This window comes from Phyllobates terribilis, unplaced genomic scaffold (genome assembly GCF_046119375.1).
Source record: "Phyllobates terribilis strain yellow unplaced genomic scaffold, ASM4611937v1 Scaffold_10__3_contigs__length_209671492, whole genome shotgun sequence".
NCBI classification, from domain to species: Eukaryota; Metazoa; Chordata; class Amphibia; order Anura; family Dendrobatidae; genus Phyllobates; species Phyllobates terribilis.
The window spans coordinates 147,022,995-147,039,120 of NW_027362770.1; the positions used below are offsets into that span (position 1 = coordinate 147,022,995).

Consider the following 16,126-nt stretch of genomic DNA (forward strand, 5'->3'; position numbering starts at 1 on the left):
CTAAGCCTTGCGCCTGTCGGAGGTGGAGGTGTTCTGGGACACTTGTTCCCTGGCCAGGGAGCTGCCTTCTAATGCCCCCCTTTCAGGTTGCAGGAAGTCCGGGACCTTTTCCTTTTTCCGACTCGCTCAGGTTTAGAGCCCGTCTCATCTTTTAGCTGTACTTACATACAGGGTGGAGCGCTAGATTAGACAGTCTGGTGCTTCGATCTATACTCATTGTTCTGTTTTTTCCTCCACCGTTTCTCACCTGAACGGGGGGACACTGCCAGTTTATCCAGAATGTTCCTATCGCTCCATGGACTGTTCGTCCTTCCTGGTCTTCGGTCCACACATTCTCCTTGTACTGCACGGTATCTCCACTCGCCCTCAGCAACGGCAATCGGTATTGGAAGGTCCCTCAGGCAGTAGTGGACCGACCTTACATTTGGAGTACTTGTCTCTTCCCGCCCTAGGGACGGACTTCTCTTGGACGTCCCATGGTTTCCTGTGTCCCCCAATGAAGCGATAGAGAAAAGAAGATTTTTGGTACTCACTTTAAAATCCTTTTCTCTGAGCCTTCATTGGGGGACACAGCACCCACCCTTATTTGTGCCTTTTTGGTTCATCTTAGGGTAATCCTTTATACCTCCTTTCCTACTGCTTTCTCACAAACTGGTTAGTTCACTCCCAGTGTGGGTGTAGCCTGCTGGGGAGGAGTTAGCCTTTTTTTCTGCCTAGTGTCAGCCTCCTAGTGGCAGCAGCATACACCCATGGTTTCCTGTGTCCCCCAATGAAGGCTCCGAGAAAAGGATTTTACGGTGAGTACCAAAAATCTTCTTTTTGCTGGTACTGTTAAAAGCAGCTTTTAATTTGCATTAAAAAAGGAACAAAAATGCAGCGTGTGAACACAGCCAAGGGTATGTGCACACGTTAAGTATTTGGCTTAGAGATTGCTGCACCATTTCTGCATATCTTGGAAGGAAAATACTGCGTAAAATAGGTGCATATTTGCTGCGTTCTGATGTGTTTTTAGTGCAATTTTTTCCCCACTCATTAGTATGAGTGAAATCTGCAGCAAATTTACAAGTGAAAAATAAGCAATGCGTGCATGACACTTAAAAGGGTATTCCCATCTCCAAGATCCTATTCCAGTAAGTAATAGCTGTAATAATAATATAAGTAAATACCTTCAATTAGAAATGTAGTGCAGTTCTTCAGATTAGCTATGTCGCTTACCCTACGTGAAGGGCATTGCAGTAGCTTAGATATCTATGGTTACGACCAAAAGTCGGCCTGAACATGAATATCCCTGGTTTCCCACGCTGTCATCTGTTCATTTTATTTAATTTATAATAAAAAAAAAACATGCCTACTGTGATTGTTTTTGACGCTGCGTAAACTCCCTTGCAGCATGTCAATTTCTGTAAAAGTATCAAAATTGTGGCTAAAACGCCGCAAAATCGCTGTAAAAATGTAGGCAATAGAACGCATGAAAATCGCTTAAAAAACGCAGGCAATAAAACGCATGAAAATCGCGGAAACAAAATGCAATAAAACGCAATAAAGCGCAGGTAATAAAATACAGCAAAACCGCAGGCAATAAAATGCATCAAAATCGCGGCAAAATTGCCGGCAATAAAATGCATCAAAATCACTGGCAATAAAAGGCATCAAATAGGCAGGCAATAAAATGCATCAAAATCGCGGCAAAATTGCCGGCAATAAAATGCATCAAAATCGCTGGCAATAAAAGGCATCAAATAGGCAGGCAATAAAATGCATCATAATCGCGGCAAAATTGCAGGCAATAAAATGCATCAAAATTGTGTTTTTGCCGCAATTTTTATGCGTTTTATTGCCTACATTTTTGCCGTGACTTTGAGGCATTTTATTGCCATGTTTTTGAGGCATTTTATTGCCAGCGTTTATGACTCGATTTTGCTGCTGTTTTTTGTTGCAATTTTGCCTGCGTTTTTTTTTTATTCAGTGGGTGAAAAATGCAGGCAAAAATGTAGGAAAAATTGCACAGAGATTTGACATGCTAAAGATTATTTTCTATATTCACTTTTGGTGCATTTTGCCTGCGTTTTTCACCCATTGACTGCATTGAAAAAATGCAGGCATAAAAAGCGGCAATCAATCACAGAGAATTGACATGCTGATTACATTCTGCACCAAATCTGCGAGTCAAAAAATACTCAACGTGTGTGTGTGCCGCTAAACATTTCTCATTCACTTTGCTGCAGAAATAAACACCCGCTTTTTGCATGTGGCTTTTTATGCGTTTTTGGACAGTAGTGAATGCTTTTTGGAGCTAAATAAAGATATTGGAAAAAAGAAACTTAAGACATCGCTTTAACCCTTGGATTACGGTTGGACCCAGGGTGAGTATTTTCGCTGCTTTCTAATGCCGCACTTGTTTTTCAGTACATGTAATGACATTTCAATTGGTCAAAATCTGTAGCGGCGCTACAGAAATTGACATATTGCGGGTGAGTTTACGCAGCGTCAAAAACAAGCACAGTGGGCGTGGGATTTCTTATAAATGAAAAAAATTAAGAATTTAAAAAAAAAAAAAATGGTATGCAACAATTTCATAACCAGCAGAGGGAAAGCCAACCACTGGTGGCTGATATTACTAGCCGAGGAAGGGGCCAGTAGCCACAGACGTTCCCTGGCTATTAATAATAGCTCACAGCTGTTTGCTTAGCCTTTACTGGCTAGATTACAGGGGGACCCCAGAAACAATTTGACATGGGGTCCCCCTAAAAAATCTAACCAACAAAGGCTAAACAGACAGCTGTTAGCTTATATTAATAGCCAGGGAAGGGGCCATGGATCCTGGCCCCTCAGAGGCTAATAATATCAGCCCTCAGCAGCCCCAGAAATAGCGCATCCATAAGATGCGCCAATTCTGGCACTTTTCCTCCGCTCTTCCCACTGCCGTGTAGCGGTGACGAGTGGGGTAATAGGGTTGGGGTTCATGTCAGCCTTGTATTGGTGACTGACATGAAGCCCAGATAAGTATTGGAGGGCGTCTATAAAACGCCCCCATTACTAACACCATAGTCAATATTTTGAAATAAAGACACGGCCAGAATAAAGTCTATTATTTTAAATAAAAGTCCACACGGTTTTAATAATTTATTTAAAAATAAAAAACACCATATACTCACTTAATGCCTAATCCCTGAAGCCCTCGTCTCCTGGTTGTAAGAAACCAAAAATAATAAGCAACCATATCCCTCACCTGTCCGCTGTGATGACATAACCCCAAGTGGCCCACGACGATCATTTGTAGGACAGTCACATCAGCCGTCACTGATGTGACTGCTCTACAAGACATTTGACTATACACTGACAGAAGTGTAATCAGTTCTGTGTCAGTGTACAGGTTGAGCTGCCGGCAGAGAGTTCATCGGAATTCAATCAGCTGAGAGCTCCGGTGATTTCACTGAAGGCAGCGCTGCTGCATGAGAAAACTCACACAACAGTGTGGCCGCAAGTGAATTGTGAGGTCACACGAGTTCATCAGCTGATTGAACTCGTGTGACCTCTCTGCCAGCCGCTCCTTGCAGTACACTGCGGGAGCGATCACACTCCATATAGCTTTCACATTTTCGGATGTGGCCGTTCTATTCACGAGATCGATATGGGACACTCAGGTTATATGGACTATGGCGGAGAAGTGAGGATTATGGTGGTTTATTATTTTAGCTTTATTTCAGGAGACATGGGCATCGGGAATTAGGTGTAAAGTGAGTATATGGTGTTTTTTTTTTTTTTTTTTTTTTTCAAGTGACGAGGGCATCGGGGACCAGGTGTAGGTGAGTATATGGTGTTTATTTTTATTTAAAGAATTATTAATTGTACTTATTTTTTTTTACTTTCACTGCGCAAACGCTGCTAATGGGAGATCACTCCACCCATCAGCGGCGCTTGCGCTGGCTGTTGACTGTGACAGCAGGCGTCAGATGATGTAGGTAGTAGTCTCCTCAGCCAGCGCTTATGACCCGCGGTAAGCTTTTTACCGCGGGTCACTGTCACAGCTGTGGGATCACACAGACACCTGACAGTATGATCCCGCCGCGCTGTGACCGGCGGTAGCAATGTTACTGCCGATCACAGCCCCTGTTTCCCGCGCTGTCACACAGGTGACAGCATGGGGAAACTACAGTTGTTCAGGGCCCTGTTCGTGTTCGGGATCGGATGCCCAAACACAAACATCTTTTTTGATGTTCGGGTTTAGACGCCGAACTCGAACATCAAAAGGTTCGCTCATCTCTAGTCGTAACCATGGATAGCTAAGCAACTGTAATGTCTGCACATGGGGTAAGTGACATAGCGAATCAGAAGAACTATACTATATTTCTAATTGGAGGTATTTGCTAATATTATTATTATTATTATTATTATTATTATTATTATTACACCTACTACATATTGGGATAGGATCTTGGAGATGGAATACCCTTTTAAGAAATCTCATTCACTTTGATGGCATTGGGAAACAAATCGGTGCAGAAAATTTGCAACGTGTGCACAGGCCCTCCTAAGGAAACTTGAAATATGGTCAGTCAGTCTGAAATGTATTACTGATCCCAGGAATTGGAGTAAATTAGTGCAAATTTCCATCTGCTTGGAGCAGCCAATGATGCCCCAAAATTATTAAGTCACCATATACTTGAGTTCGGTGCACGTTTCGGCAATTTCCGTGTAATTCCACCTAACTCAGGCCAGTGTGAGGTAGATGCAGACTTGGCTAGTAATAGCTGTGCTGTTTGTTTTTTTTTTTTTTTGCATAATCTTAATCTGTGATGAGGGGTCAGACAAAAGCTAATGGTGGTCTCCCGCTCTGGAAGCTGCTGCGATCTCGGGCATACTCCTCCCATGGTCCTTTCCGGGCCATTCTGTGAGCAAAGCTCCAGGTAATAATGGCGTGGGCCGTGACTGTGGCTGAGAAGTTCTCATTCTTGGTGCACTGGATGACTTCAGTGGCTCCCTCCTTGGTGCGCTGGTTGTCTTCTTCCGAGGCCTCCTCCTTTGGTGCACTGGTCGGCTTCTGCTGCGGCCTCCTCCCTGGGGGCGCTGGTCGGCTTCTGCCGCGGCCTCCTCCTCGGGGGCGCTGGTCGGCTTCTGCCGCGGCCTCCTCCTCGGGGGCGCTGGTCGGCTTCTGCCGAGGCCTCCTCCTCGGGGGCGCTGGTCGGCTTCTTCCGTGCACTTGAGTAGACTTGTATCCGGACAGCAGTGGCTTCTTGCACAACTTGATCTTCAGCTTTTACTTTTCAGTAGCTGTTCTGCACTCCATTTTGACTTCACAACACCTGGTACTGTTCACCTGATCCAGAATCTGCTGCGTTTTAAGACTTTAGATGGGGGCCACTTTCGCTGGCTGCTTTGGATTTTTTTGTGGGCATAGCGAATGAAAGCTGATAATATGGATCATCGGAGCGACAAAATGATGCCCACAAGTCGTTGTCGTCCCCGTGGCCTGAATTACTCTCTTCATTCCAAGAGTTCTCATCGACCAAGTTCCACTCCAAGGTCCTCGTCGTACTTGGACCCTAGAGTCCAGGACTCTTGCATACCGCTGTCCATAAACATCAAACTTTTAACACTGCCCCTTTCAGACTCCTCCTTTGGCACGTAGATCATAGACATGGTGACTGGGTTGGTATAAGTATGAAGCAGCGTTTCTAGTGTGTCTTTTTTATAGTACAGAAAAGCTTTGATTCTGAACTCAAAGTATCTGAAGTTTTTATATTTATATTTTTTAGGCTCCACATGGAAACCTCCAGAGGAAAAAAAGCAACAAAACCGCACCGTTCAGCAGCGTCTTGAGACCACAGGGGGCGCAGTTGTTATGAAATCTCATCCATTTTGCTTGGACAGTTAAATACAGCAGAATGTCTGTGCAAAAAAAAAAGCAGCAGAAAATGCACAACATTTACACTACATGTGAACACAGTCTAAATGTCCAAGCAAAGTGGATGTGATTCCATGAAATCTCCTCCCTCGGTGCTTCTAAAGACGTGACTGAACTGTGCAGTTTTTGTACTTTTTTCTCTGTATGCGTCTATGTAGAGCCTAAAAAAAAAACGCTGTTGCATTTTTAAGCGCAGAATCAAAGCTTCTCTGTATTATTAAAAAAGCATTAAAAATGGGGATTGACATCTACACCAAAAACTCATCAAATAAGGGGGCAAATAAGCAATAATCAGAACATTGTTATTGCGTCGTGTAGAGATGTGCATAAAAAAACGCAGTAGAGAACACACAGCATCTACGCTAGGTCTGAGCCTCAGCGTTACATTTTTATTACTTTTTTTTTTTTGGTTTAATAGAGCAAAAATATCAGTGACGCCATTTTTTTATGCCATTTATTGATCCCCATAAATAATCTGATCGCTTCTCCTATGTTTATCATTTTGGCCTGTGGCTCGTAGCTAGAGCTGCTGCCTGTGGACATGAGATTGCGAGTTTGAGTCTCTGATCACAAGAGAAAGGAATAGCTTATTTAATTTGTCAGAGCAGAGAGCTGAGCCCCTAATATCCTCCCCCGAGAAGGAGGATGAGCCAAGCAACGGCGTGCCGGGACAACCCTCAAGTCGGGACAGTCCCACTGAATCCGGGATGGTTGGGAGCTATGGACTTGGCAGTATCGTCAGTGAGCCGGCTGCTGTGCTCACTGACAGTGTCACCCCCGGCCCCAGCACTGCTGTCTAGAGCCCATCCAGAATTCAGACATCCATCACAACACTTTATTAGTGCAAACTCACCTGCAAAAACTTTGTCGAAATTAAAATCATGGACCTTAAAGCCAAAAAACACCAGGTCTTTGCTGACTGTCAGGCCACATGCACAGTATTTGGTCAGTTTTTTTCCTCCGTATTTGTAAGCCAAAAACCAGGAGTGGAACAATCAGGAAAAGTATAATGGAAAACCAGCACTCTCATGGTTTTGGCTTACAAATGCTAATGTAAAATACTGAACGTGTGAACATAGCCTAAGACGTGAAATGACCAAAGATTGTGTCTTTTGAGAGCACAGACGTATTATGGGCTACTTTAGTCTAAAATGTGGCCAAATGCAATCAAATGGTTCGGTGGGCATAGGAAAGTCCATCAATATCTGATGTGGTGGGGCTCTCAAACTGTGCACCCCCACTAATTATTTTCTTCCAGCTCCGGTGGGGGTGCCTGATGTCGAACCCTCACAGATTTTATATTGGTGACCTATTCTAAGAATAGCTCATCAATATCATATGCTCGGAGAACCACTGGATAGGGCATGGGTAGAAATTATAGACCTACTACAGGAGGCTGGCAGCCACATGACGGGTAGTGGGCACCACCATTTACATGGAGAGCGTGTGGAGCCACCGACTTGGGGTTACTAAATCTCTTGAATTGTCATATTAAAACGTTGTTGTGTAATTCTGATGTTAAAATGAGTCCAGCTAAAGAGTGGGAAAGCTCAGGAGTCCAAGTGTATTTAACCTTCTTCCACCCAGCATGATTGGCAGCTGCAGCTTGTACCGAGCAGTGTGAGAGCTCAACAGCAGGGAGTGGGGACACAGAGGAGCTATCAGGCTAGGTGTGTGGAGATTCAGCAGCAGGGTAGAGGGACACTGAGGAGCTGTCAGGCTAGGTATGTGGAGATTCAGCAGCAGGGTGGAGGGACACTGAGGAGCTGTCAGGCTAGGTGTGTGGAGAATTCAACAGCAGAGTGGAGGGACACTGAGGAGCTATCAGGCTAGGTGTGTGGAGATTCAGCAGCAGGGTAGAGGGACACTGAGGAGCTGTCAGGCTAGGTATGTGGAGATTCAGCAGCAGGGTGGAGGGACACTGAGGAGCTGTCAGGCTAGCTATGTGGAGATTCAGCAGCAGGGTGGAGGGACACTGAGGAGCGGTCAGGCTAGGTGTGTGGAGAATTCAACAGCAGAGTGGAGGGACACTGAGGCGCTGTCAGGCTAGGTGTGTGGAGATTCAGCAGCAGGGTGGAGGGACACTGAGGAGCTGTCAGGCTAGCTGTGTGGAGATTCAGCAGCAGGGTGGAGGGACACTGAGGAGCTGTCAGGCTAGGTGTGTGGAGATTCAGCAGCAGGGTAGAGGGACACTGAGGAGCTGTCAGGTTAGCTGTGTGGAGATTCAGCAGCAGAGTGGAGGAACACTGAGAAGCTGTCAGGCTAGCTGTGTGGAGAAGCGGTCTGTCAGCTAGTTGGGTGAAAATTCAGCAGCATGGGAGGAAGGACACTGAGAAGCTGTCAGTTACACTTGATGGGTGGAGATCCAACAGCAGGGAGGAGATACCCAGATGAGAAAAATGTTCCAAACGTGGTTTCTAATTTGTATAACTCAGTACAATTATTTCCTTAACATGTGACAATACACGCATGGCCACTTCTCCATTAGCGGATGTGATTGGCACTTGCCGGATCTGTAAGGAATCCTCTGACCAGACATTAATATCCGATATCATGTATGAATTATTTTTTGGCACAGCCTCATAACATCTGATTATAAAATGGTCTTTAAAAACCATTTTCTTTGTGTTTGCAATTACCGTACATGTCTGGTTACAGTATCAGCATGAGCTGCTTCTGAGGCTGCCGGGTATTCGGTCCGGGGAGTGTTTGTCGCTGTACGTGCTCCCTGCACTCAGAGAGGCTTTAACTCATCCGCTCCGGTCCTGTCCTCTGATGATCAGTCATCGCTATACACCGAAGAGGCCGCGGGCGCCGCTCTTGATCCTTCATAAATGGTTTTTGATCACTGCTGCTCCCGGTTATGTTTGCTACACATGGGGAGAAGGCGGCTTAATTAGTTTATTTTTTGCTTACTATAGACTTTCCCTTTTATTATGTATTGTATACAGTCATTTTAAAGGGATACCCCACCTTTTTATATGTAGGTCAAATACTTCTTTGTTAATGGTGACCCAAAGGTGAAGTGAACTATTCTCCTATTTGGGAAAAACTGATACTGATTGCTTATTCTAAGGCTACCGTATGTTCTTCATCCGAAAAAATGGTCCGATCGTGCTGGCCGCCACTTTTTTGGCCCCTATCCCGGCCAGAGTGGGAACGTTTTTTCTTGGGAGGTGGAGAATTTTTTTTTTTTTTTTAAAAAAGAAAGGACCCATAGACTTGAATGGCTGAGTTCGATCCGATAATCATGCACGCTGCTATATTTTTCTTTGGACTGCTTGGTCTATGGAAAAAATTGAAAATGTTCATGGCCTCATTGAATAACATTGGTCAGAGCGTGATCCATCAAAACATCGAAAACTATGGTCATCTGCACGAGCCCTAAGAATAAGTCATCAATATTTTATACCTGGGCAAACCCCTTTTAAAGACAGACCATTAATTTTAAAGGCTTCACAACATACTAGGCCTTATTAATCAAAGCTGTGTGTTGCTCCTAGCAACCAATCAGAGCTTGGGTCTCATTTCTTAAACTGCTTTAAGAAAATGAAAGCTGAGTTCTGATTGGTTGCCGGGGGAAACAAAGACAGCTTTACAATGGCAGTTTTGATAAATTAGGCCCCCTGAGTTTTAGGCCCAAACTCTGGTTGCTATTGGTAACAAAGACGGTTTAACTGTCAGGGTCACCAGTAAAGTCATTAATTTGCCACCCCAACAAGCCGGTGTGTAGGTTTGGTGAGGATGAAGGTGGGGGGCGGCCAGACATGGCACCTCCGCTAGAATTTCGTTGTCAGCCAAGCGTTTCGGCCACCTCATTCATTTCTGTATCCCACCATTGTAACATAATATTTGGTGTAATCACCTCCCCCCAACAACAGGCGAAATCCCAATGATGTCCGCCAGGTTCTGGTGAATGACAAAAAAAAAAGTAATTTTTCTTTATATTTGTTGTTTATTTTTACTACTATACTTCTGTTCACATGCCGTAGTGTTTAACCCCCCGCACTAAAACTGATAGCAAATCGCTTTTAATGGCTTCCACTATTGTGCGGCCGACTCTGCCAGATGGCCGGGGTCTTACACGCGTCAAACTAGTGCCTGAGAGTAATTCCATCAACTAGCGCGGCATTAACATAAGCAAATGTCATTAAACGAGCACGACCCAAAAGAACAACCAAAAATAAAAATACCATCCATTTTTTTTTTCTATTCCTATAGGCGATGGGTGTCGAAAGTGACCAAGAAATTGTCCAAATGATTGGAACGGAGGAGCACGTGATGGCCGCATTCGGGCCAAGCTTGGAGGAGTGCCAGAAAGCGCAGATCTTCACCCAGCTGCAGGTGGGATTTTTTTTTATGTATGTTATGTTTTGTCTTTTATTTTTTTTTCTTTATTTTATTTTTTTAATATTTACTTCTTTATTTCACTTTATGCTGTTGGTATGCAGCCTGCAATACAAAGCCTAACTAGGCAGAGAGAGAAGCTCAATTACAAGGCTTTTACGTTGGGCTTAACACTAAATAAAGTTTTATTGTTTGTAGTTTTTTTATGCTTTTGATGTGACCCATTTGACTAGCCTTAAAATACTACGTGTGTTTCCAATTACACCATTTTTTTTCTAGCATTTTAGATGCATAAATTTGTATTTTGAGACATTTGACTTTAACATTCACTGATTTTATTATACTTTTTTATTTTTTGTAAATCTATCTGCAAAATGTGCACTATTCTAGAAGACATGGAAGTACCAGACAATTTGACTTCTACCAAGTTTTAGATTTTTATTTTTTTCCTTCCTGTTTTCTGAGCTATTGAAATGTCCTATTTGACACTATTCTTTATTCTGTAAAAAATAAATAAATATGTGTGTGTGCATAATAAATATATATATATATATACACACATACATATACATATGTATGTGTATATATGTGTGTGCACACACACATACAGTACAGACCAAAAGTTTGGACACACCTTCTCATTTAAAGATTTTTCTGTATTTTCATGACTTTGAAAATTGTACATTCACACTGAAGGCATCAAAACTATGAATTAACACATGTGGAATTATATAACAAAAAAGTGTGAAACAACTGAAAATATGTCTTATATTCTAGGTTCTTCAAAGTAGCCACCTTTTGCTTTGATGACTGCTTTGCACACTCTTGACATTCTCTTGATGAGCTTCAAGAGGTAGTCACCGCAAATGGTCTTCCAACATTCTTGAAGGAGTTCCCAGAGATGCTTAGCACTTGTTGGCCCTTTTGCCTTCACTCTGGGGTCCAGCTCACCCCAAACCATCTTGATTGGGTTCAGGTCTGGTGACTGTGGAGGCCAGGTCATCTGGCGTAGCACCCCATCACTCTCCCTCCTGGTCAAATAGCCCGTACACAGCCTGGAGGTGTGTTTGGGGTCATTGTCCTGTTGAAAAATAAATGATGGTCCAACTAAACGCAAACCGGATGGAATAGCATGCTGCTGCAAGATGCTGTGGTAGCCATGCTGCTTCAGTATGCCTTCAATTTTGAATAAATCCCCAACAATGTCACCAGCAAAGCACCCCCACACCATCACACCTCCTCCTCCATGCTTCACGGTGGGAACCAGGCATGTAGAGTCCATCAGTTCACCTTTTCTGCGTCGCACAAAGACACGGTGGTTGGAACCAAAGATCTCAAATTTGGACTCATCAGACCAAAGCACAGATTTCCACTGGTCTAATGTCCATTCCTTGTGTTCTTTAGCCCAAACAAGTCTCTTCTGCTTGTTGCCTGTCCTTAACAGTGGTTTCCTAGCAGCTATTTGACTATGAAGGCCTCCTGCACAAAGTCTCCTCTTAACAGTTGTTGAAGAGATGTGTCTGCTGCTTGAACTTTGTGTGGCATTGACCTGGTCTCTAATCTGAACTGCTGTTAACCTGCGATTTCTGAGGCTGGTGACTCTGATAAACTTATCCTCAGAAGCAGAGGTGACTCTTGGTCTTCCTTTCCTGGGGCGGTCCTCATGTGAGCCAGTTTCTTTAGCGCTTGATGGTTTTTGCAACTGCACTTGGGGACACTTTCAAAGTTTTCCCAATTTTTCGCACTGACTGACCTTCGCACTGACTGACCTTCTTTTCTTAAAGTAATGATGGCCACTAGTTTTTCTTTACTTAGCTGCTTTTTTCTTGCCATAATACAAATTCTAACAGTCTATTCTGTAGGACTATCAGCTGTGTATCCACTTGACTTCTGCACAACACAACTGATGGTCTCAACCCCATTTATAAGGCAAGAAATCCCACTTATTAAACCTGACAAGGCACACCTGTGAAGTGAAAACTATTTCCGGTGACTACCTCTTGAAGCTCATCAAGAGAATGCCAAGAGTGTACAAAGCAGTTATCAAAGCAAAAGGTGGCTACTCTGAAGAACCTAGAATATAAGACATATTTTCAGTTGTTTCACACTTTTTTGTTAAGTATATAATTCCACATGTGGTAATTCATAGTTTTGATGCCTTCAGTGTGAATGTACAATTTTCATAGTCATGAAAATACAGAAAAATCTTTAAATGAGAAGGTGTGTCCAAACTTTTGGTCCGTACTGTATATATACACACATAAAAATATATACATACATACATACATACATACATACATACATACATACATACATACATACATACATACATACAGGGTTGGCCATTTATATGGATACACCTAAATTAAATGGGAATGGTTGGTGATATCAACTTCCTGTTTGTGGCATATTAGTATATGGGAGGGGGAAAACTTTTCCAGATGGGTGGTGACCATGGCGGCCATTTTGAAGTCGGCCATTTTGGATCCAACTTTATTTTTTTCAATGGGTAGAGAGTTATGTGACACATCAATCTTATTGAGAGTTTTAACGTAACTTTATTCTTTCATGGGTTTTTTCAAGTTTATGACCACTTATAAAATGTGTTCAAAGTGCTGCCCATTGTGTTGGATTGTCAATGCAACCCTCTTCTCCCACTCCTGACACACTGATAGCAACACCGCAGAAGAAATGCTAGCACAGGCTTCCAGTATCCGTTGTTTCAGATGCTGCACATCTCGTATCTTCACAGCATAGACAATTGCCTTCAGATGACCCCAAAGATAAAAGTCTAAGGGGTTCAGATCGGGAGACCTTGGTGGCCATTCAACTGGCCCACGACGACCAATCCACTTTCCAGGAAACTGAGGTTTTCCAACAAGATGGTGCACCACCACATTATGGGTGTCAGGTCCGAGCATTCCTACATGAACAGTTTCCTGGAAAGTGGATTGGTCGTCGTGGGCCAGTTGACCGTGCAGTAACTGAGGCAGTGACCCAAACAAGTCCAACATAAACAGCTTTATTCAGTGACACACGGGTAAACAGAAAAGTCCTCTGGTTCGCAGCCGAGTTAACATGAGTCCATAAACAACGGTTACCGTGGGCAACGGCCGCGCCGGGCCGCTCAGATTCTGACGGGTGCAGAGCCTTCCCAGGCGTAGGTTCAGCTACTCACAGGCCCGCCGAGCTTTCCTGCTAAGCTCCTAGCAGGTCCCAACACTGAACAACACTAATCCTTAGTGCAAGGTTTTTAAAGGACCTGTGGCAAGAGCCACTGGAAAACCCGGGTTGGAGGGTGGTGGCCGCCCCACTGCCTTCCTGTAGCCTCCTCCAGAAATGAAGGCCTTGCCTGGTTTTACTAATCTCCCTTAGCCAGATAGCATTGACCTGGTCAGGCTCACATTCATTCGTGCATTGCAGCCGCAGGGCCAAAGCAAGTGGACTTAGGGGATGGTGGATGGGGAACGATGGGTGGGGGCTATGGAAGTCCATGGCATATCATAGTCCTCTTTCTCGCAGCCTATGGCATGCATTCACATACTGCTCTGCTATCTCCACCGCACGCTCTTCTTCCCCCAGCAGGATATGTTTTCTCTTCCTCCTTCATGGAACTGAAGTTCGGGAAGAGATTTGTGAGTCTCCTGAAGTGAGTGTCCCTCACTGCTGAGTATTCGGTGCAGTGTAGCAGGAAGTGGGTCTCATCCTCCAGGGCCTCCAGGTCACAGTGTGGGCACAGTCTGTCCTCTCTGGGCTTGTAGCTCTGCCTGTGCCGGCCGACCTCGATGGCCAGATTGTGGGCACTGAGTCTATAGCGGCTCAGGATCTGGCGGTCTCTGGGGTCCGAGAGTTTCTCCAGATATGGAGCCAGTCTGTATTCTCTCTGTAGGCTTTGGTATATGGTCAGTTTCTGTGAGGCGTTGATATCGTTCCTCCAGTCACCAACGTATCTCTCCTGGGCCTCATCTACCATCTTCCTGATTCTGGCTTTTGTCAGGCTGCTGTGGTTGTTCTTTTGGTCAGGTTGGGTTTGGGTGGGCTGTTCCGTGGGTCCTGGTTTGTTGTAGCAGTGCTTTATAGTGATGGGAGCTTGGATTGCTACTATGTAGGTGAGCCTGGAAGGACCGCGTCCTCTTCAGGACTGCTAGGTGCAGAGGGAATCAACGCATATATATATATATCTCGCGGTGGCTGGCCAAGGGCGGACAGTGCACAAAAAGGGGTAGCGATTACTAATAAAGTTCAGAGAAATTCGTGACGCCACCTGTGGTGTCTGGTGAAGGTCACCGGCGCTGCAGCAGTCCTCTGAGGCAGGTGACAAGGCAGCTAAAAATGGTACAGCTCCCCACAGGTGGAGCGGGCCTCAGGGCAGTGTAGATAGATGGTGGAATGGTGTGCTGGGCTTTGTAGTGCGGTGAGGATCAGTGATGCCGGTGAAGAAACAGACAGAGGCTGTTCGATGCAGTCGTTCAAGGTTTTACTTACAGTTCTTAGGCAATTCACAAATGCAATTTGCGGGTAAAGGCCTCCCTCGTCGTGCTGCGTTCACCGGGCAGGGGTTCAGTCCTTTCTCAGCAAATTTAGGAATGCCTGGCGGAACCCCACTTTCATATGTTCCTATCTTGACCTTTTTCACACTCAGTCCTTATCACCATGGTCCTACGCTGCTCACTCTCATTCCCGCTCGGGTATGCTGAAGTCCTTAATGTACGTCGGATCCGGGACCAACCTGACCCCCTGGGGTTTTAAGTGTAGCAACCGATCCCTCCTGATCACCTGGCAGGAGCGGGGCGTACGGGTGCCGTCCTGCACGCGCTGTACCCCCTGGGATCCCTTAAGTAGAATGGAGCCTGCTCCCTGCTCCCCTCCGGGGCCTCTATCCTGGGCCCTAACTTGTGGAGCAGAGCTCTGACTGAGCCTCTGCTCCCGGACTGTTCCTCTGAACAGCCCTCACTAGAACTTCCCACTAGCCTCGACTCAACTCCCCAGACCTAATATGGCTTCCTATTACACTGTGTTCCAAATTATTATGCAAATAATATTTTCTCAGAATTTTCCCAAATTACCTATATGAATTGCAGTCATTGTAATTTTCCAGTCAAATAACTATTAGAGTACAATTGAAAGGTTTTTGTACAAACTGCCTATGATAACAGTATATTTTTTAAGAAATAAAACACTCAAACTGCACTCAAAATGCATGTTCCAAATTATTATGCACAGCAGAGTTTTCAACCTTTTCATTTTAATAAAGAACAAAAAAATGGTCATTTTTGAAATTATAAGCATAAGCAGGTTATTACAAACTGAAATCAAACAGTTTTCAACTCAAAACTTTATTCTAGGTGATGTTACATTTGCACATAGGACCCCTTGTTCGAAAGGAGCTTCTGAACTCTCTCGTCCATTGAATTTGTCAGGTTTTGGATGGTTTCTGCTTCAATTGTTTTGCATGAGGACAGAATACCCTCCCAGAGCTGTTGCTTAGATGTGAGCTGCCTCCCGCCATCATAGACACTCCTTTTGATGATGCTCCAGAGGTTCTCAATGGGGTTGAGGTCAGGGGAGCAGGGGTGCCACACCATAAGTTTGTCCCCTTTTATGCCCATAGCAGCCAGAGATGCAGATGTGTTATGTGCAGCATGAGACGGGGTATTATCATGCATGAAAATGATCTTGCTGCGGAATGCACGGTTCTTCTTCTTGAACCATGGAAGGAAGTGCTGTTTGAGAAACTCAACATACATTATGGAGTTCATCTTTACCCCTTCAGGGATCCTAAAAGGGCCGACAATCTCTCTCCCCATGATTCCAGCCCAAAACATTACTCCACCTCCTCCTTGTTTGCGCCGTAGCCGTGTTTGCATGGGGTGT

General features: G+C 44.6%; 1 protein-coding gene across 2 annotated transcripts in view; it reads left to right on the plus strand.

Annotated features, from left to right (window-relative positions):
* The window catches only part of LOC141164538 (DNA-directed RNA polymerase III subunit RPC2), a 169,317-nt gene that overhangs the window by 60,902 nt on the left and 92,289 nt on the right, over positions 1-16,126 (plus strand). For both annotated transcript variants that reach the window (XM_073649906.1, XM_073649907.1), the window contains one exon: positions 10,127-10,249. In XM_073649906.1, coding sequence (XP_073506007.1) covers positions 10,127-10,249 — 123 coding nt within the window. The remainder of the gene's footprint in view (positions 1-10,126; positions 10,250-16,126) is intronic.